Source organism: Moschus berezovskii, chromosome 20 (assembly GCF_049115385.1).
Source record: "Moschus berezovskii isolate FMDL1 chromosome 20, NW_MosBer_1.0, whole genome shotgun sequence".
NCBI lineage: Eukaryota > Metazoa > Chordata > Mammalia > Artiodactyla > Moschidae > Moschus > Moschus berezovskii.
In genome coordinates, this window is record NC_142479.1 from 46,007,558 (window position 1) to 46,027,141 (window position 19,584).

At 54.8% G+C, this 19,584-nt stretch overlaps 1 protein-coding gene across 1 annotated transcript; it reads left to right on the forward strand.

The window, feature by feature from the left end:
• The first annotated feature begins 1,541 nt into the window (after positions 1-1,541).
• Positions 1,542-18,351, forward strand: SLC47A2 (solute carrier family 47 member 2). The gene is made up of 17 exons (XM_055396649.2): positions 1,542-1,679; positions 2,383-2,484; positions 2,690-2,758; positions 3,425-3,573; positions 4,183-4,225; positions 7,146-7,190; positions 7,360-7,457; positions 7,757-7,854; positions 8,742-8,855; positions 9,475-9,542; positions 10,402-10,510; positions 11,175-11,250; positions 11,528-11,597; positions 16,037-16,169; positions 16,241-16,335; positions 17,199-17,292; positions 18,077-18,351. Exons 1-17 carry the CDS (start codon positions 1,557-1,559, stop codon positions 18,295-18,297), a joined length of 1,707 nt encoding a protein of 568 aa, XP_055252624.2. The 5' UTR covers positions 1,542-1,556; the 3' UTR covers positions 18,298-18,351.
• Positions 18,352-19,584: the final 1,233 nt, after the last annotated feature.

Sequence of the window (19,584 nt, forward strand, 5' to 3'; positions counted from 1 at the left end):
CACAGAGACACAGGTGCAATAAAAACACCAGCCCGATGCTCCCAGCAGCCCACGTGATATAAATGGCGGCTGATTAAAGACACTTGAGTTTGGGGTACACAGGTGACACCGTTGTTATCTGTTCAGCATCTCATCCTTTGGAGGAACCAGTCTGCCCCTCCAGGTGGTCCCCAGCACCCCTATCCCACCCTCCCCCTCCTGTTGCCATCCCAGGTTGACTCTGCCCCAGTCTTCCAGAAATCTGCCTCTGAGGGTGAAGGTGTTCAGAGCTTAAATCATCTCATGGACTTCCCCTTAAAAACCCAGATTTTCTCATACGAGTCACTCAGCTTCTTTCCAGATCACCTGCCAACGCTGACCCCCTCCACACTCGCTCGCCTCCTCCTGTTAATTAGTTTCTCCTGTTTCCACCAAGGAACCATGATTGACAAACATTGCCAGGAGGGAGGAAGTGGCGGGGCGTGCTCCCAGAGCCAGGGGATTGCGGGGCAGGTTCTCACCTGAGACAGGAGAGAGTCCCAAAGTCCTGGCGTCTGTGGCCCCGTCCCTGAGAATTGAATCGCTGCTCCTCTCTGCTGGGGGGGTCTGAGACCAAGGACGCGGGGCAGAGGCTGCATGGCTGCCCCTGACAGCGGGGGCCCTGGAGAGGGGCGTCCTCACCTGGCCAGGGGACCCCGCGTGGGACTGGGTGGCCGCTCTGCTCCGAGACTCTGTGCCAGTTCACGCGGGCTGAAATCCTGGAAAACCAAACCTGGGCCCGAGCCTGCAGGCACTGAACGTGGTGCTTGCTGCATTTGCAGTCACCCCAACAGTAGTGGGGTCTTTGTAGAAAAAGGCTGGAAGTGGAGGTTTGAAAGTCAGCACCTGGGCAGCCCCCACCCTGGGGGGAGCAGTCCTCACACAGGTGGAAGGGCAGGGATTCTCACAACCCGCCCCGCCGCACCTCACCTCACTCCCTTGCTCCTGTGAGCAGCAGGGGGCAGAGAGCATGGAGGGGGACGTGGAGGAAGTTATGAGTTTTCATCATACAAATTCTGGGGGATGTTTGCAGATCCTCAGCCAAGGACCTGCTCCCTGGATGATGGGCTGACCATGACCTGCTTAGCACCCTGGGGAGCACGAGGGAAACCCAGAACCCTGAGGGCTGGACCACTGAATGCCCTGCATCTGTGGGGCAGAGAGCCCCTTGTCAGAACTGACCGCTCTGAACCCTGGCTTTGCCACCTGAGTGTGAGTCTCTCTTTTCACCTGGACAGAGAATCCTTGGCCCCCTCAGCCCTGCCCCACACCTGCACTTCCTGGGCCTTTGCTGCCAACCCCCTGGAAGGGGGTCAGCGTGGTGACTCTGGGTGCCCAGACTTCTGTTCTGTCCGGGGCTAGTGGGTCGGGCCACAGGGCTGGCCTTCACAGGGGGCAGGGCCAGTCCCATGGGTGGCCATGGCCCCTCCTCCACCCCTTACTCATTAGCCAGGCTGTACGCTTACCCTGGCCGGCTGGGTGAGGCTGGCCAAGAAGGTGCTCAGGCGTGCAGGGTGGCTGGGTGGCCTGGGCTTGGAATGGACAGCCCCCAGGACATGGTCCCCCCAGGCCAAAGGAGCTGCTGCCCTGCCCTTCGCAGGCTGGTCCCTGTTGGCTTTGGAGCTGAGGCGCGGACGCTCTTCGTCCTTTCTGGACCCCTGGTAAGGAGACGGGGGTGAGGGGCTGCTCGAGGCCTTCCCCAGAAATCACCCGCAGTGACGGTGTCCAGGGGTCACCACCCAGAGCCTGGTGGGGTCTGACCTCTCTCAGTGGTGGGCAGCCCCCTCCCCCCACCATCAGAGGGGCCAGGTGTGTCCTCCTTCAGGAACCCATGGGGAGGCTGGTCGAGAGGCCCAAGAGGCCAAGGGGAGCCCAGGGGTGCCTGCACAGGTGTTTGCGTTGGAAGAGGGGCCTTTGCCCATTTATTTTCAAAGGGAAAATGGCTCCAGGTACATTTTTTTCTTGACCATAAAGACTACTAAACACGGGCTCCTTGTAAGAGTTTGGACAACAGTAAAAGAAGACACTCCTTTCCAATCCCTTCACGTGGACAGAGATTTACTAGGGTTTTGGTGTCTTCACTCCACTCCTCTGTGTTTGCATGCAGCCTGACGAGATGGTTACAGTAACATCGCCAGCTGTACCCACTCCCCGCAGGGGAACCAGAGCTCAGGGGTCAACGATGCTGTTGCCCTGTGGGGTGGGGGCAGGACCCAGGCCTTCTGCCACCCAGCCTCGGCCACACTCTCGCTCCTCCACTGTGGGCGACTCGCCCTGTGGCCCAGAGGGGCTTCTTGGGGGTCAGGGCCTGGAGAGCCTCTTGCCGGGGTGAGCAGGGCCCTTGACCTTGGCCCCGGCCTTCAGTTCCTCTTCCAGATGCTGAACTTCATGGTCTATGTCGTGAGCACGGTGTTCTGCGGACACTTGGGCACAGTGGAGCTGGCGGCAGTGACCCTCTCGGTGGCCGTGAGTACAGCCAGGACCTTCTCCCCTGGGCTCCTGGGAGAAGACACGGCCTGAGGGCACAGCTGGACCTCTGGCCTCGCCCGAGCACACCCCACGCACAGGCCCGGCCAGGAGGGGTCTCCCACTGCTGGGCAACCCCCCAGGTGCATGGTCCCCTCTCGGTCTCCTCCTGAAAGCCTGCATTCTTTCCTGTGTGTGGCTCCAGTTTGTCAACGTCTGTGGAGTTTCCATCGGGTTTGGTTTGTCCTCGGCCTGTGACACCTTGATGTCCCAGGTAGGTGGGCCCCTGGGAGCCAGCAGGGCCGGAGCCAGTCCCACAGCTGCTGCAGAAAGGGCAGGGCTGGGCACACACCCGAGGCCCCCCAGTGGCCCCTGCATCCGGGAACCTGTCAGGCAGGCCTTTGGGGGGCAGCTGTCCCTGTACACCCACCCCCAGGGACCACGTGCTTTAGGGACCAGACCCTCCCCTTGCCAGGGTGGCTGGGCGAGAGAGCTCTGGAATGAAAGACAGTCCTCTGACCTTGAGTCCTCTGACTTTGACCTTGAATCCTCTGGCCCTGTGTGCTGAGGGCACACAGAGGGGGCCTGCTGCCCTTGGGGGGCCCACCACCCGGAAGGGCTCAGCTCTGGGGGCCTGGGGCTCACGGTGGGCTTGGTTGCTGCTCACTCCCCAGGGAGGACTCGCATGCGCTGGTGCTTCAGGGATGGTGGGGGGTGGGCAGTGCCTCCCCCATCAGGACTCGTCGGAGTACTGGGCACCGTGGCTGGACAGGGTCTGGAGCTCTGCAAACAGCCGCTGTGGTCACTCTGAGCCGCTGAGCCCCTCAGAGGAAGCCCTGGGCGGGGACTGGGGAGTGATGGAGGGCTGCCCAGCGCACCCGCCCCCACCAGCTGGCCAGTGGAGGGCAGGCGCGGGGCAGGCGTTACCCCTGTGTTCCAGAGCTTCGGCAGTCCCAACAAGAAGCATGTGGGCGTCATCCTGCAGCGGGGCGTGCTGGTGCTGCTGCTCTGCTGTCTGCCCTGCTGGGCGCTCTTCCTCAACACCCAGCTCATCCTGCTGTTATGCAGGCAGGACCCGGCCGTGTCCAGGTGCGCTGGGGCGGGCAGGGCCGTGTGACCCCGGGAGGCCCACCCCAGCCCGTGCTGCTCTCTCTGGGTCTCCAGCCATCCTGGGGGCTTGGTCTGGGGACTCTCCCCACAGCATGCTGCTCCAGCTGTGGCCAGCAGGGGGCAGACCACAACCCATTTTAATTGAGAAAAGGCATTTGTATGGGGTTGGTTTGCATCTGGTCCCAGCGTGGGTCCGAGCCCCGCAGAGGCTTCGGAAGCAGTGACATGTGCACACCCCACATCGCAAACAGTGGGAACAGGACCGAACCCCATTTCTGAAGAATTGCACACTGTGTTGTTAATGTAGGATGTGTTTCCTCGTAGGAATACCTCTCTCATTTCCTGTTATGTGCACTTTCTGTAGTTAATTCTTAACGTGATGGAACCTTGCTTTCCCCCTTACAAACCCCAGCCCTGAGAGCCTGTGTTCGGGTCCTTTGGTTCTTGGGCCCCGCCTCCTGGCACCCCACCCCCACCGAGGTTCCAGATGTCTCTGGGGGTCTTGTTTTCGAGGTAAAGTCTGCTGAAGCTTTCCCCACACCCAGGGCATAGGCTGCTCGGCTCAGAGCCTGGTTGTTTCTCCTGCAGGCTGGCCCAGGAGTACGTGCAGCTCTACATCCCAGGCCTGCCGGTGAGTTGTTTTATGGAGCTTGGATCCTGACCCCCTACCAGTCAGGCGCCCCTCAGCCCTCATGCTGGTGGCCAGAGGGGCCTCAGAAAACTTGACATTGTGGTCAGTGGTTGGAGGCAGATTGAACTTTTAAAAAGTAGCACAACACCTTTTTCTGGTTAGAAAACCACTTACAGGAGAGATTCTGGAAAGCCTGGGGAAGAAACATTTCAAATCTTCCATAACCCTGCTATCCAGAGAAAAGGCAGGTTAACTTCTCCCTCCAGGACTGTTTCCCTTCATAGGTGTGTGTGTGTTATCAAACATAGAGACACACCTGTAGTGTGAAATGGGACCAGTGTGTGTATGTTGTTCTGTAATCCACGTTTTCCCTTTCAAATATATCATTAGTCAGTCTCTGCTGCTGCTGCTAAGTCACTTCAGTCGTGTCCGACTCTGTGTCACCCCATAGACGGCAGCCCACCAGGCTCCCCCGTCCCTGGGATTCTCCAGGCAAGAACACTGGAGTGGGCTGCCATTTCCTTCTCCAGTGTGTGAAAGTGAAAAGTGAAAGTAAAGTCGCTCAGTCGTGTCCGACCCCTAGCGACCCCACAGACTGCAGCCTACCAGGCTCCTCCATCCATGGGATTTTCTAGGCAAGAGTACTGGAGTGGCTATGCTTAAATCACTGTCCACATACCCATGTCAGAGGCCCCACAGTATCCCCCCTTTGCCGTAACTTCTTAACCAGTCCCCATGTGTTGGGTATTTAGGTTGTTTGCTGTGGTCACTCTTATAAATTTGGTTGTGATCAGCATTCTTGTAGAAAAATCTTTGTGAATTTCTGTAATGATGCCTTATTGGAATTGGAGTTGCTCTGTCAGTGGCTTTTGTTACTGGTTTGTATCAATTCTACCCTCAAGAACAATATTCTTATCAGCACAGAGTATTGTTAAAATGTTAAAATGTTTTCTCCAATAGGTTTCTCCAATATTTCTCCAAATAGGTTATTTTAACATGCACTTTATTGCAAATGAATTTGAGTGTTTTTTTCATGTCTTTGATCATTTGTTTTCCTCCTCTGAATTGCCCACATCTTTTGCTTATTTTAGTGGATTAATCTCTTCCTAATTATTTTAACTCTTGTTGAATAATATCTCACTCCTTTGACATGTGTGTCACAAACGTTTTTCAGCTGCCTTCTAATTTTTTGATACTTTTTTCTTAAAGAATTTTTAATGTATACATAACATCCATAAATCCCATCCTTTATGATGTCTGTCTTTGATGAGCTTAAGAACACTCATCCATCGCAGGATTATATAAGCATTTGCCTTTATTTTATTTGAACTTTGTAATGATTTTTACTTTTGTGTTTAGGACTGTAATCTTTCTAACAGATGTTTTCTAAGAGTCGTTATTGAATGTTCTTTCTCTGTTAATTTATTGAATATTAAGTAAACAGTCCACCCACACAGATAAGTTTCTGAGATTTGAGCCCCACCCAGTGGTCCATGTGTCCACTTGGGGCTCATGGCTGCACGGTGTGATTTGCTGTGGTCAGTGGACGTGTCACCACGTGGCAGGCTGTCTCAGGGGAGTCCACCTTTCTGTCTCTGCCCGGCTCTGTGTTCCCTCTCTGCCTCTCTCTTCCTTTGCTCTGCCCTCCTCAGCCTTCCCTCGCTCTGCTCACCCCCCATCCTCCCTTGCTTTGCCTCCCTCTATCCCCCCAGCACCAGTAACAGAGCTCTTGAGAATGGACCTGGGAAGGGAGAGGGGTTGGGGTGAGTTCAGGGTTCCCGTAGGGGACACCAGGCCTGTCAGGGAGCCCCAGCCTCACCGTCCCGTCTGGAAGGCCAGTGCTATGACTTCTTTGGGGCCTGGCCAGCTCCAGATTTCTTCTGTATCATGGAAACCACCTGAAAAGTCTGGTCTTTCTCCTCCAAACCTTTGGCTCTTCAGACCAAGTGAAGGTGTCTTGTCCAACAGGGCCCCTGGGGCTGGGTCAGGGGAAACTTCCAAGTTATCACTGTGGCAGCCACTTTATCAAATCAACAAAGCCTCTCTCCCAGGCAAAGATGCTGCTGAACATAATTCCTTGTGGGATGAGAAACATCACTTGTCTTAGTCATGATGCTAACCCAACTTTTGGAACTCCTAAATGTGCCAAATGCTGTTTTGTAAGCACTTTTGCAATATTAGCGTAGTGTATAAATGTATGTATAAATAGCACAGATTCACACGCACAGTATTATCCCCATTTTAGGTGAGGAAACTGAGGCACAGAGAGGTTAAGTAAGTGTCCTAAGGCCACAACGCTCACAGGAGGCCCAGAGCCAGTACCTGAATCCAGCGGCACACTCTTGCTGACTGTACAGTCCCGAAAAGAGGTGGAAGGCTGCAGGGAGGGTGGGCAGGGGGCACAGGCCTGGGCCAGGCTCTGAAAGGGCAGGAAGCGCAGGGAAATGCCCCCAAGACAAACACACGCACACGCAGGCCCCCTCTGTCCTCCGTGGACTCCTCTGAGGTCTCCACCCTGCTCTGCCAGGGGCTGCTGGTGGCCTCCACCCTCCTACCCCTACTCCCTCCGCCCACAGCCCCTCCATCCAGAGTCTTGTCTCTGGCAGCTGGAGACAGGTCCTAGGGTGGCCCCGACCTGTGGGCTCTGGTGGCCCTTCTGTGAACAGGCCTGGTTGACGGCCAGGGGCCCAGTCCCTTTCGTTCTTGCTGGAGCACTGGAGCCCCTCTCGGGTCCACCCTTCCTGCCCGCTGGTCCCATCCCGGCACCACCCCTCAGGCAGGGCAGGTGCATAGGCCAGCACGGTGCATATCTGCAGGTTGGGACACACTCCGGTGAAGCAGTTGCCCCAGACTCATCTCAGCAGTGTCTGTTCTTGTCCATGTGGAGGTGTTGTTTACTTGTCTCTGTTTATTTACACAGGCAAATTTTCTCTACAGCCTGCAGGCCAAGTACTTGCAGAATCAGGTACAGGGCCCTAGCTGGAGCTGCCCCCACACTGCACTGTCCAGCGGGGGAGGAATGCCTGGGGTCCCTGTTCTGACCTCCACACAGGGGTCTGTGGGGAGCCTCATGTCCCCAGCCTGTGCCCCTCTGGTGTCCCCCTACTCAGTGAGCCAGTTTTCACCTATTTCAGGGCATCGTTTGGCCCCAAGTCTTCAGCGGCATTGTGGGCAACTGCGTCAATGGCCTGGCCAACTATGTCCTGGTTTCTGTGCTGGGCCAGGGGGTCAGGTGAGCAGGGGGCTGCAGGGCCTGGTTGAGGGGGCCAAGTGTTGCAGGGTGCAGGTGAGTAAGGCGTTGCAGGGGCTGGTTGGGGGATCAGATGGGCAGGGGCTGTGGCAGCCTGGTCCGGAACCCTGCCTACCCCTGAGGGGGCAGCCAGTCCCTCACAACAAGGACTGTGGAGGCTGTCCACACTGTTCAGCCACAGGGGCATCGTGGGGGACTGGGGATGAGCCAGGCCTGTCCCCTTCTTGCCCCCAGGGCTGGAGTTGGCCTTTGCTCCAGTCCGGCCTTCCCTCCTCTGTCAGGGGCTCCGCGTTTGCCAACACCATCTCCCAGTTCACGCAGGCTGTCTTCCTCCTGTTCTACATTGTGCTGAAGAAGCTGCATCTGGAGACGTGGGCAGGTGTGGAGGGGCCCCCGCCTAGGGAGGGGCTTGCTGAGGGGTGGGTAGGCCACCAGTGCCAGCCCAGGGCCTTCACTTCGTGGGTGGGCTCCCAGCTGGAGCCTTTGGAGGAGCCCTGCCCCGGGCCTGTCCCCACATCCCTCAGGGTCCACCCCTTCCCCATCCCCTGTATCTGTACCCTCATCCACCTCTGCACCCACCTCTTGGCCTCTGCACCCCACCCCTAGAAGCCCGGTTTTCCAGTCCAGTGTGTCATGGGGCACAGCCCTGCTGGGGATGGGACAGGAGCTTCCTGGCTCCTGTTGGAGGTTGAAAGACAACTCGGATAGAATGCTGGGTGCCAGCAGCAGGCTGCACCCACATTGCTTAGATAAGCTTCATGACGCCTTGTTAACTCCATTTTTATTTACGTGGAGGAAGCTGGTGCCGAGAGAGTTTGTCATTCACCCCAAATCACAGAAGTGGGCTTGAACCTGCTCCTAGGCCTAGGTGCTGAACTTTCAGCTCCTGAAAGCCAGCTCTGTGGACCGTGGGTCCCTCTCTCCCCCATGGCTGTATAACCCTGTCTGCCTTGTGAAACCTCCCGGCACCTTGATGTTGTGCCACCCTCCCAGCAGCCCTTCGGGGAGATGGGGCAGAGATAAGGACTAAAATTTCATCCGAGGAGATGGGGCCCAGGAAGGGCTGGGCTGTCTGCCAGCCCAGGCTTCCACCCAGGGGTGCTGCCCAAGGTGTTAGCTGGTGCTCTTCTCCTCCTGCCCCCATCCTGCCTGGTGCCAAGTGCCTGGGCTTGCTGTGTGGAGCCAAAAGCTGTGGGCCCCGGTGGTGGGCAGGCTGGCTGGGCCGCAAGGCGGATGGGGGCTCAGCCAGCTGGCTTCTGCTCCTAGGCTGGTCCTGGGAGTGCCTGCAGGACTGGGGCCCCTTCTTCCGCCTGGCCGTCCCCAGCATGCTCATGCTGTGCGTCGAGTGGTGGGCCTACGAGATCGGGAGCTTCCTTGTGGGTACGTGGGACAGCGGGGTGTGGGAAGCACCCTCCCCCGGATAGGTGGTTCACCCACCCAGCCTGGCTCCCCGCCAGACTGTGAGCTTCCAGCAGGCAGGCCTGGGCCCAGCGCTGCCCAGTCTAGGCCTGGCATGGAGTGGACACCTGGGCATGATTTTTGGTCAGAGATGGAGTGAGATGGAACTGGTGCAACTGGCACATCTTGTGGTCATCAATGGACTCAGAACAGAGTCCAAACAGCCAGGGCTGGAATGGCCCCAAGAAACCTTCCAGTCCACCCCAGACCCCATTTATAGATGAGAAAATTGAGTCCCAAGAGTAAAAGAGGCTGTCCAGAGTCATCCCAACTGGGCCGAGAGCTGAACTCAGGCTTCTTGACCTTGGTCCAGTTTTCTTCCCTCCCTCATCACACCGTGTTATACAGGAAAGAGACCCTGACCCTGGCACACCCAGGCAGGGGTCTCCTGGAAGGCTGAAGGCCAAGTGGAAAGGTGGTTTTTGCTGTCTGACCTTGGAAGCCACTGGCCCCTTGGTCCCAAGAGCAAGGGGCACTCTGTCAGCCCAGGGCTGTTGGCCAGCTGGCTGGACACTCACTGTGTTCCCGCCCACCTCCGCAGGCCTACTCAGCGTGCTCGACCTCTCTGCCCAAGCGGTCATCTATGAGGTGGCTACCGTCATCTACATGGTGAGGCTCATGGGAGGCACCTTTTGTTCTGTCCCCAGCCCAACCCCCTGATGGCCTGGGGGTGTCAGAGGGGGAGGGGCAGCTGTCCCCCCAGAGGCCATTTCTGTCTCCTGAGGGACCCTCCAGACCTCCTGTGTCCACCAGACCCAGGCCCTAACAGGCACATGTGGCCCAAAGCCGCTCCGCCAAGGGTGATACAGAACTCTCCATGTCGGAATTGTTTTGAACTGATTTGCATCATTTAAAATTGGGAGATTTCATATCACAATCTGGGTTTTTGCATTTTTTTGAAAAACGGGATGTTCCCTTTAGCAGTGGGCCCATGTTCTTGCACACCCCTAGTGGTGGGCCCTGGGGAACAGAGCCCTTTGGGGGCACTTTCTTGCCTCCACCAGGGAAAGAACTCCCCACAGTTCCTTCCTTTTCAGGGACACATGGGGTGTCCCGTGTCACTTGTGTAGCCTCTGCCAGCCTTCTGGGGTTCACACTCTGTGAGCCCAGCTTTAATCAAGGGAGTCGCAGAAACCTACATGTATAAAACTGATTTATAAGGTGATTCTTATGTTGCAGTGGTCAACCTTTTTCTTGCAGGGACCTTTTCTGACAGACTTACGACTACACTCGCCCCTTTATGTCGTGTTTACTCATGAGGTTTTGGCTATGTGTTGATTTTGGTTGCCTGTGGTGTCTGATAGCTCAGCCATGGTGGAGCTTTGGCTGGCTCGCTTGGGGTACCCCAACCCCACCTGCCAGCCGCTGATCTCACGTCTGGTTACCAGCAGCCAGGAACACCCTGCTTCCCTCCCTCTTGGCCTGGGGTAGGAGGGGACTGACCGTACCTTCTTCTCTCTGAGTCCAGATCCCCATGGGGCTCAGCATCGCGGTCTGTGTTCGAGTGGGGACAGCCCTGGGAGCTGGAGACACTGTGCAAGCCAAGCGATCAGCCATCTCAGGCACCCTCTGCACAGGTGGGTGGGGTCAGGCCTAGGCCAGGAGAGGCCCTGAGAGCCACAGCTACCTTCCAAGCCTGTGGTACCTGTTACGTGGCCCAGAGCAGCAAGCCTGCTGTTTCCCTTCCAGCCGCTTCCCCACCGCTGGGGGTCTGGGCCGGCAGTTTCCATCACGTAGTGTGACACTGGGAAGGCCCTTCCTCCCCAGGCTCCCAGTCCTCTAGGTCTTCCTGTGAGCTCGGCCTCCTGGAGTCCCTGGGAGCTTGGGGCCTGCTCGTGGTGACCCTCATAAAGGACCCCTCTGCATCCATCCTGTCTCTGCTTTCTGCAGCTGCCAGGCTCAGATCAGCTCCTAATGGAGAGCAGTGGTTCTCATGTTTTAGACCTAGGTTGGGGGTGGGGTGGAGGAGTTGGGTGTCAAAACCCGAACCTCCCCCAACCCCGGCAGTTTCTGACTCAGTCGGTCAGAAATGGGGGTCTGAGAATCTGCCTCCCTAGGCAACTGCCAGTCCAGGGACCCCATTTTGAGAACCACGGGAGGAAGGGCATTTTGCATGTTGTCATCATGGGACCACAGATGAGGGTCTTTGTCCAAGTGGACGTGCGGCTGGGCTGGCTCAGGCTGAGGGGAGCCAGGCTCCTCCCTGGGCTGGGTCGGCCTCACTGCCTTTATCTCTTGCAGTTGGAACCTCGCTGGTTGTGGGCGTCCTGTTGAGCCTCCTGAGAAACAAGTTGGGCCACATCTTCACCAACGATGAGTAGGTAGTTGGCTTTCCCGCCTCACGTCGGGGGCCGCAGCTGCTGCCTGTGCACAGACCAGGCACCGACCGAAGGGCAGGGCAGAGCTGCTGGGGCTTCTCTGGGGGTTCGGGCATCTCCCCCACACACAGGGAGACTCAGGGACAGGAGTGACCTGGCTTGGCCTGGCCTGGGGTGACCACCTGGGCTCAGAGAAGGTGGGGGCAGGACGGAATAGATGGGACAGGAGTGGGACTCCAAGGTCGTGGCATGTCTCACGGCCCCCTGTCCCCACAGGGAAGTCGTTGCCCTGGTCAACGAGGTCCTGCCGCTGTACATCTTCTTCCAGCTGTTCGATGCCCTCTGTGTGAGTCCCGCTCCGACCCCCATGTTCCCAACCCCTCTCCCCGCCAGCAGCTCAGCGCTGTGAGTTTGAGCTGCCTGCTTAGGGCTGACTACAGAGTAAGTGGCAGCTCTTGTTGGGTCTGTTATTATTCAGAATAATGCCTCCCCCTTTTCTCTCCTACAGTTCCAACTCACTGAGATGCGTGCAGATTAGCAAAATACTGACCACTCTTCCAGTGCAGAATCATAAACCCTCTTCTTCCTTGTTCCCCACGATTGGGTAGGGGGGGAACAGGGCACAGCTCTGACCCAGGCCCCATCTGGCCAGGAGCAGCCACACTGGTTTCCAGAATAGAGGCTCCCAGAGTACAGAGGGGCCCAACTTTCCGCTTGGATCACTGAAGAGCAGGTCCCATTGAGTGCAAATCTGAATTCTGTGAATGTTTAACAGCCTGGCATAGAGACAACGAGCACCGAAGTCTCATTTGTTGAGCAGGATTTGAAGCCCTGGGTCATCGTCTTCACACCTTGGGCGATCTTACAGGAAACCCCAAGTCTCTTCCTGGAGCGTGTGCTTAGAGAGCAGGAAGGGGCAGGAGGCAAACACCCGCACAGAGTCATCATCAGCTCTTATAGGAAGGAAAGAAAGAACCGTTGGGAGAAAGTATATTCGTAGAGAGTTTTCCCCAAAGCCCTGGCACTCTGGCGGGTTCCCCATACATTCCAGGGCTGGCCTTTGAGTCTAGCTGGGCACAGGCTTGGAGCACATTTCTGACCTCATCAGGACCACTTGCTTTGGGCCGGGTTTTGTCATCAAATTCACAGCTTTAATTGCAAAACATTAAAAGAAACCCTCTTCTGGGTTCTGTTATGGCTTCTGCAAGGACACTATAATTATTTTTTCTCTAGTTCCAAGGTGAGGCCACAGCTGAGAAACTCCTGCAGGGTCAGGCCGCAGAGGGCTCTGCATTCCTAAATGCTCCTAAGGCAGAACCTCTCTGTTCACTGCCCACCAGGGAACCCACAGCAGATTCACAGCTCACAACTGCCAGGGGCTTGCAGTGCATATCGCTGCATCTATTATCTTTACTCCCGGTTATATCTATCTGTATATATATATTTTTTTATTAAAATTATTTTTTGGCTGCACCATGCGGGATGTGGGATCTTCGTTCTCTGACCAGAGACTGAACTGGTGCTGCCTGCAGTAGAAGCTCCACTGAATTGCCAGAGAACTCTCTAGATCTGTTATTCTTTTTACTTTTTTAAAAATAATTTTATTTATTTATTTTTGGCTATGCTGGGTCTTCGTTCCTTGCTGAGGTTTTTTTCTAGTTGTGGGCATGGGGGCTACTCTCTCGTGGCGGAGCTCAGGCTTCCCTTGTTGTGGAGCACGGGCTTTTGGGTGCAGGGGCTCAGTCATTGCATCTCTAGGGCGCGAGGGCTCAATAGTGTGGCACATGGGCTTAGTTGCTGTGAAGCATGTGGGACCATCCCAGACAGTGGATCAAACCCGTGACTCCATTGACAGGTGGATTCTTTACCACTGAGCCACCAGGGAAGCCCTATATTGTTCTTAATTTAAGTCTTCCATGGACCTACTTTTTATTTTATATTTTTTATGCCTTTCTTGAGTTATAATTTACATACCATAAATTCAAGCATTTTACATGCACAAGTCAAACCTTTGAGTAAGTGTCTACTAATGGAACCAGCACTACAATCCAGTGTTGGACTGTTTTTGTCACCCCCACAGAATTCCTGGGGCCTGTTTTGAAGCCACTGCCTGCTCCCACGGGCAGCCCCCGGTAATGCACTGATCCACTTTCTGTCTGTGCGTACTTGCCTTTTCTGGTTATTTTATAGACATGGAATTACAGAGTATGTGGTCTTTCATGCCTGGTTTCGTTCACTTCTTGAAATGTTTCTGAGGTTCTTCCATGGCGTAGCATTTTTCAGGACTTCATTCCTTTTTGTGGTTGAATAATAGTCCACTCTGTGGCTGTGACATGTTTGTCTACCCATTCATCAGGTGATGGACGTTTGGGTTGTTTTGAGTGTGGCCTGCGGTGACTAAGGCTGCTGGGAACATTCAAGTATGAGTCATTGTGTGGACGTATGTTTTCCTGCCTCTTAGTAGAGTCTTAAGGTAGTTGAATTGTTAGGTTGAAGCGTAAGTTTACGTTTAACTTTGTAAGAAACCATTGAGCTGTTTTCCAAAACAACGGTATCATTTTACATTCCCACCAGCAATGTACCAGGATTCCAATTCACCCCTGTGTTGCTAATTCTTGGTATTATTGTTTGCCTTGAAATTGGAAAAAGTAGATTTTAAGAGCAGTTTACAGAAAAATTGAGCAAATACAGAGTTCCCATAAGCCCCTCCCCTCCCCTGGTTCCCCCTTTTATTTACATCATGTATTAGTACAGGACATTTGTTTACTTGATGAAGAATATTGATCCATTAAGTCCACAGTTCATTGTTGGTGTGCATTCTCTGGATTTTGACAAACGTTTAAGGACATATACCCAACATTGTGGAATCCTACAGGATCAGTTCAGTTCAGTCGCTCAGTCGTGTCCGACTCTCTGCGACCCCATGAATCACAGCACGCCAGGCCTCCCTATCCATCACCAACTCCCGGAGTTCACTCAAACTCATGTCCACAGAGTCGGTGATGCCATCCAGCCATCTCATTCTCTGTCGTCCCCTTCTCCTCCCGCCCCCAACCTTTCCCAGCATCAGAGTCTTTTCCAGTGAGTCAACTCGTCGCATGAGGTGGCCAAAGTATTGCAGTTTCAGCTTTAGCATCAGTCCTTCCAATGAACACCCAGGATCGATCTCCCTTAGAATGGACTGGTTGGATCTCCTTGCGGTACAAGGGACTCTCAAGAGTCTTCTCCAACACCACAGTTCAAAAGCATCAATTCTTCGGCAGTCAGCTTTCTTCACAGTCCAACTCTCACATCCACACATGACCACGGGAAAAACCATAGCCTTGACTAGACGGACCTTTGTTGGCAAAGTAATGTCTCTGCTTGATACATACTACTATATATGAAACAGCTGAACAACAAGGTCCTACTGTATAGCACAGGGAACTATATTCAGTATCCTGTAATAAACCATAATAGAAAAGAAAAAGAATATATATATATGTATAACTGATAACTTTACAGCAGAAACTATATTATTTCTCATTTTTATTAGAGCCATCCTTATGGGTCTGTACAGGTATCTCAATGTAGTTTTAAGGTACATTTCTTTTGGCCATGCCACACAGCATGTGGGATCTTAGTTGCCCAACCAGGGATCAAACCGAGACCCCCTGCAGTGCGGGCACAGAGCCCTAACCACTGGACAACCTGGGAGTCCCTGATGTGCGTTTCCTGAATGACTAACGCTGAGCCCCTTCCATCTGTGTGTCTCCTCGGGTGAAGTGTCTGCTCGTGTGTTTGTCCACTGCAGACATCGGGTTCTTGTTATCTGAGCCTGCCAGGGCTGCCCTGACAAAGCATGCAAAGCTGAGTGACCTAACATACCAGAAATGGATCGTCTCGCGGTTCTGTATACCAGAGGTCCTAGATCCAGGGCGCCAGGGGAGGATCTACTCCAGGCTCTGCTGAGCTTCTGGAACCCTCAGGAGCCCCTGAACACGTAGAAGGCATCATTTCCCATGTCTGTTTACATTGTCTTCCCTCTCTGCATGTCTGTGTTCCAATTTCTCCTTTATACAAGGACACCTTTCTTCTCGGGGTAGGGTCCACCCTGATGACCTTATCTCAACTTGGTCTTCTGCAGAGATGCTATTTCCAATTAAGGTCATATTTGGAGGTCCTGGGATTGGGACTTCAGCATCTTCGAGGGGGGACACAAGTCAACCCATAGTAATTATCTTTTTATTACTGAGTTGTAAAAGTTCTTTTTTTCACTGTAGAATAGTTGATTTATAATGTGTTAATTTCTACTGTGTAGCAAAGTGATTCAGTTATACATGTATGTATTGTTGTTCAGTTGCTAATTCACGTCTGACTCTTTTCTACCTCTTGGAGGGCAGCCAGGCCTCCCTGCCCCTCACTGTCTCCCGGAGTTTGCCCAAGTTCATGTCCATTGAGTTGGTGTACATTTTTTAAAATATTCTTTTCCATAATGGTTTATCATAGCATATTGAACGCAGTTCCTGTGCTTTATACTCAGACCTTGCTTATCCATCATATATGTAATAGTTTGCTTCTGCTCATCCCAAACTCCCAGTCCACCCCTCCCCCTGTATGTGAAACGCAGCAGCCTTGTGTGACCCTGGCCAGGTCCCTCCAGGAAGGAAGGGGGACGAGGGCCCCTCCTAGCCCGTGTTGTGGACTTAAACAAGGCTGTGGCCTGTAGATTCCTGAAGAAGCCCCACTGCTAAGACCCATCATCACCTCAGCATCACCAACCCCCAGCCCTTCCGCCTCCCGCAGTGTCTCTATGCTGGGGTCCTGCGTGGGACCGGCAGGCAGGCCTTCGGGGCCGTGGTGAATGCCGTCATGTACTACGCCATCGGCCTCCCGCTGGGTGTCATGCTGATCTTCCTGGTCGGGATGGGGATCATGGGTACGTGGTGTGGGGGGAGGGGGGCAGGCCTAGTGATCGTCGATGCCCTCACTCACCCTCGTGTCCTGCAGGCCTCTGGCTGGGCATGCTGGTCTGTGTCATGCTGGCCACCGCTGCCTTCGTCACTTACACGGCCCGGATGGACTGGAAGCGGGCTGCAGAGGAGGTGAGTGCCCTTCCTGTTACCAAAGAAACCACGCCAGACACCATCCTCAGCGACCCCCACCCCCACCCCAGTCAAATTCAAGCAGAGGGCTCCCCATGACCCCGAGGGCGAGCCGTGACCTTGGAAACGGTACCGACAGCACCCTGTCTGCCGTCCTCTTGGGAGCACTTCTGAAACAGGCAGCCTGGTGTTTGCTTCTATGGCTCAGGCCCTGAAACCCAGAGGGTGTGTGTTTGCCTTTGTGTGTGGATCCAGTCCTCCTGGCATCTGAGACAATGGATCAACCCAGATCTAAAAGAGCGCCATTTAAAGTTCCCCAGACCATGGACATGGCAGGCCTGGCCTTACCGCATTTCAGGTGTTGTGGTTTTTGCAGGTTGAAGGTCTGGTGCCACCCCACGTTGAGCATTTGGCAGGCACCATCTTCGCAACAGCATTTGTTTGCTTTGTGTCTTTGAGTCACACTTTGCTCATAATTCTCATCATATTTCAAATCTTCTCATTATCATCATCTCATTTATGGTAAGGGGTGATCACTGAACTCTGATGTCACCATCACAAAAATATGACCTGCTTAAGGCTCAGGTGATGGTATTTTCCAGCCAGGAAGTATCATTTAACTGCGGTATGTACAAGTTGTCTTGTACACTTAGCAGACTTCAGTGCTGTGCAAACACTACTTTTATGTGCACCAGGAACCTGGAAAAGTCCTCTGCCTGCGTTATTCGCCTTATTGCAGTGGTCTGGAGCCCCTGAGGTGTGCCTGTGTGTGACCATGTGTATCCTGCTCAACCTGCAGGGGTCAGCTGAGGCCGGGTGGATGGGCAGCTGGCAGGATGACCTGGTGACTCTTTCTCCTTCAGGCGCAGAAACATGCAGGACTGCCGCCATTGGGGAGCACTGAGAGCATGGCCCTAGGACCGAGGCCCGGGCCTGAGAAAGCAGTCGTGTCTTCAGGTGACACTGCCCTGTGTGCTTGGGTGGCCAGGAACCGCAAGCACCCAGGCTGCCTCTCTTCCTCAATGTGACAGTGACATCTGTTCTGACACCAGGAGGGGACACTGACATCCCAGGAAGCAGGCCCTGTCTGGCCTGGCCTGGGAGGCGGGAGGCTATGACCCTTGGTCCTGTCATCAGAGGAGGGCGTGGGTTGGGTGCTTGGATCTCCTCCCTGTTGTCCTGCAGCTAGCTGCTAAATTAGGTGACGAGGTCTGAGCACCAACCATCTGACCTCAGGGCGCATTGTCACCACCCAGCTCCAGTGTGGGCAGGAGGCCTGCAGCCGAGGGTCAGGCAGTTCAGCCTGGCTTGATAACCGGTGTGGGGGGCCCTTCCCACCCACTCCTCCGCACCCTGTCAGACCGGAGCTCTGCTGCCCTGGCGCTGGCCTGAGCCCAGGGCTGTGTGGCCACAGACCACAGCCTGGTTATCTCCGCAGCCACACCTCACTCATCCTGGGCTGTGCCTTGATTGGGGTGGGCATGGGGAGCGGCACAGGCTTTGGGGGCTTCAGTGTTGCCAGAGAGCGGGGGAGGCAGCGTGACTGAGCATGTCACGTGCTGAGGTTGCTGGTGGAGGTTCCACACCTCCAGGTCATCTGACCCCATCTGATCTCAGCCTTGGCTGCGCATCAGGTCTACAGGATGCTGTCCCATGTGTTTCCTGCTGTGAAGCAGGGGGTCAATCCTGTGGCTCCACAGTCCCCTACCCAGGGCCGAACTGGCTTCTGTTTGCCTTGCAGTGGCCACAGGCAGCTCCCCTGGTGTGATCCTGACGACCTACTCGAGGCCTGGGGGACACCTGGACCTCCTCAGGACTCCGGAAGCAGTCCATGCCCTACCCGCCCCCACTGGCCGGCTGTCGGCCAAGCAGCTGGCTGTCCGCCGGGGGGCTGCTCTGGGCATAGCAGTGGGCTCATTGATAGTGGGGCTCGTCCTGAGGGTCCTCACCGCCAGGCCCTAGTGAGACAGCTTGAGACAAAAAGGAAGCTGAGAGTGGCTGCCCACCCCAAATTCAGTGCAGGGGCATGCCCTGGACCGCTCCTCAAGAACATTCATGGTTCTTCCCTGGTGATCCAGTGATTGAGAATCTGCCCATCCACCGAGCGGGTTTCCACCCCTCCCCCCCCCAACCCCCACTGGTTGGGGAGCTGGGATCCCACGTGCTGTGCAGTGTGGCCAGAAAATAAACAGATTTTCAGCCAGTGCTGCATGTCACACAGCGGGTCTGAGTGGCGGTTAAATTGCCTCTTCTCACCTGGACTGCTCTTGATAAGTGTTCAGCCGACCAGAAGATGAGACTCCTGGGGTTAGTCCCGTTATTCAATAAACAGCTTCAGGTTGGAGATTTCAAATCAAAACGAAATAGAAAACGCCACTGTCACATTAAAAAGTAGGCAGAGTCTGCCGACTAGGTCTGTTTACAAAGCCTTTATGAAGCTCTGGAAGCGGGGATCAGTGGGCCCTGTGCACGCAGTCCACCTCGCTGAGATCCCCATCTGCTTCCTGCTCTGGTGCCTCCTGCAGGTCCAGGAGGCTGGACACCTTTCCACCGGTCCTCTCAGGGCATCAGCATTTTCACTTGAGAAATGCCTTTCTCATAGTAGCATCAGGATATAACTAAGGGCAGTCAGTAAAGAGTCTGCCTACAATGCAGGAGGCCTGGCTTCGATCCCTGAGTTGGAAAGATCCCCTGGAGAAGGAAATGGCAACCCACTCCAGTATTCTTGCCTGGAGCACTCCATGGACAGAGGAGACTGGCAGGTTACAGTCCCTGGGGTAGCAGAGTCGGACATGACTAATACTTCGACGGGCAGTGAAGCCCAGATTACTGGGCCAGAGGGGCTCAGGACAGAATTGGGGGCTAACCCAGTCCCAGGGTGCTTTGAGGTCTGGGACTGGGGACATGTCCGAGCTCCAGGTAGCACATGGGGTCCTGGGGGGCTCAGCCTGGCCTTCAACATCAGTCCCTTTAACATGGGTAGTTACATCCAGACACAGTGGATGCACTTATCGAGGTCACTAGGGAAAAAGGATGCAAAGTGCAAACACTTGACTCCATAGAAAGGTAGGAGCCAGTGTCATCTGTGACCTGAAGACTCTGAGCTTCCACACCCAGACAATGAACAGGTATGGAACAGAAAGGCCGTGCTGTGTGTCCTAGGGTTGCGTTTAAGTGAAAGGAAGGTGTTAGTTGCTAAGTGTCTGACTCTTTGCGACCCCATGGACCAGAGTCTGCCAGGAGTCTGTC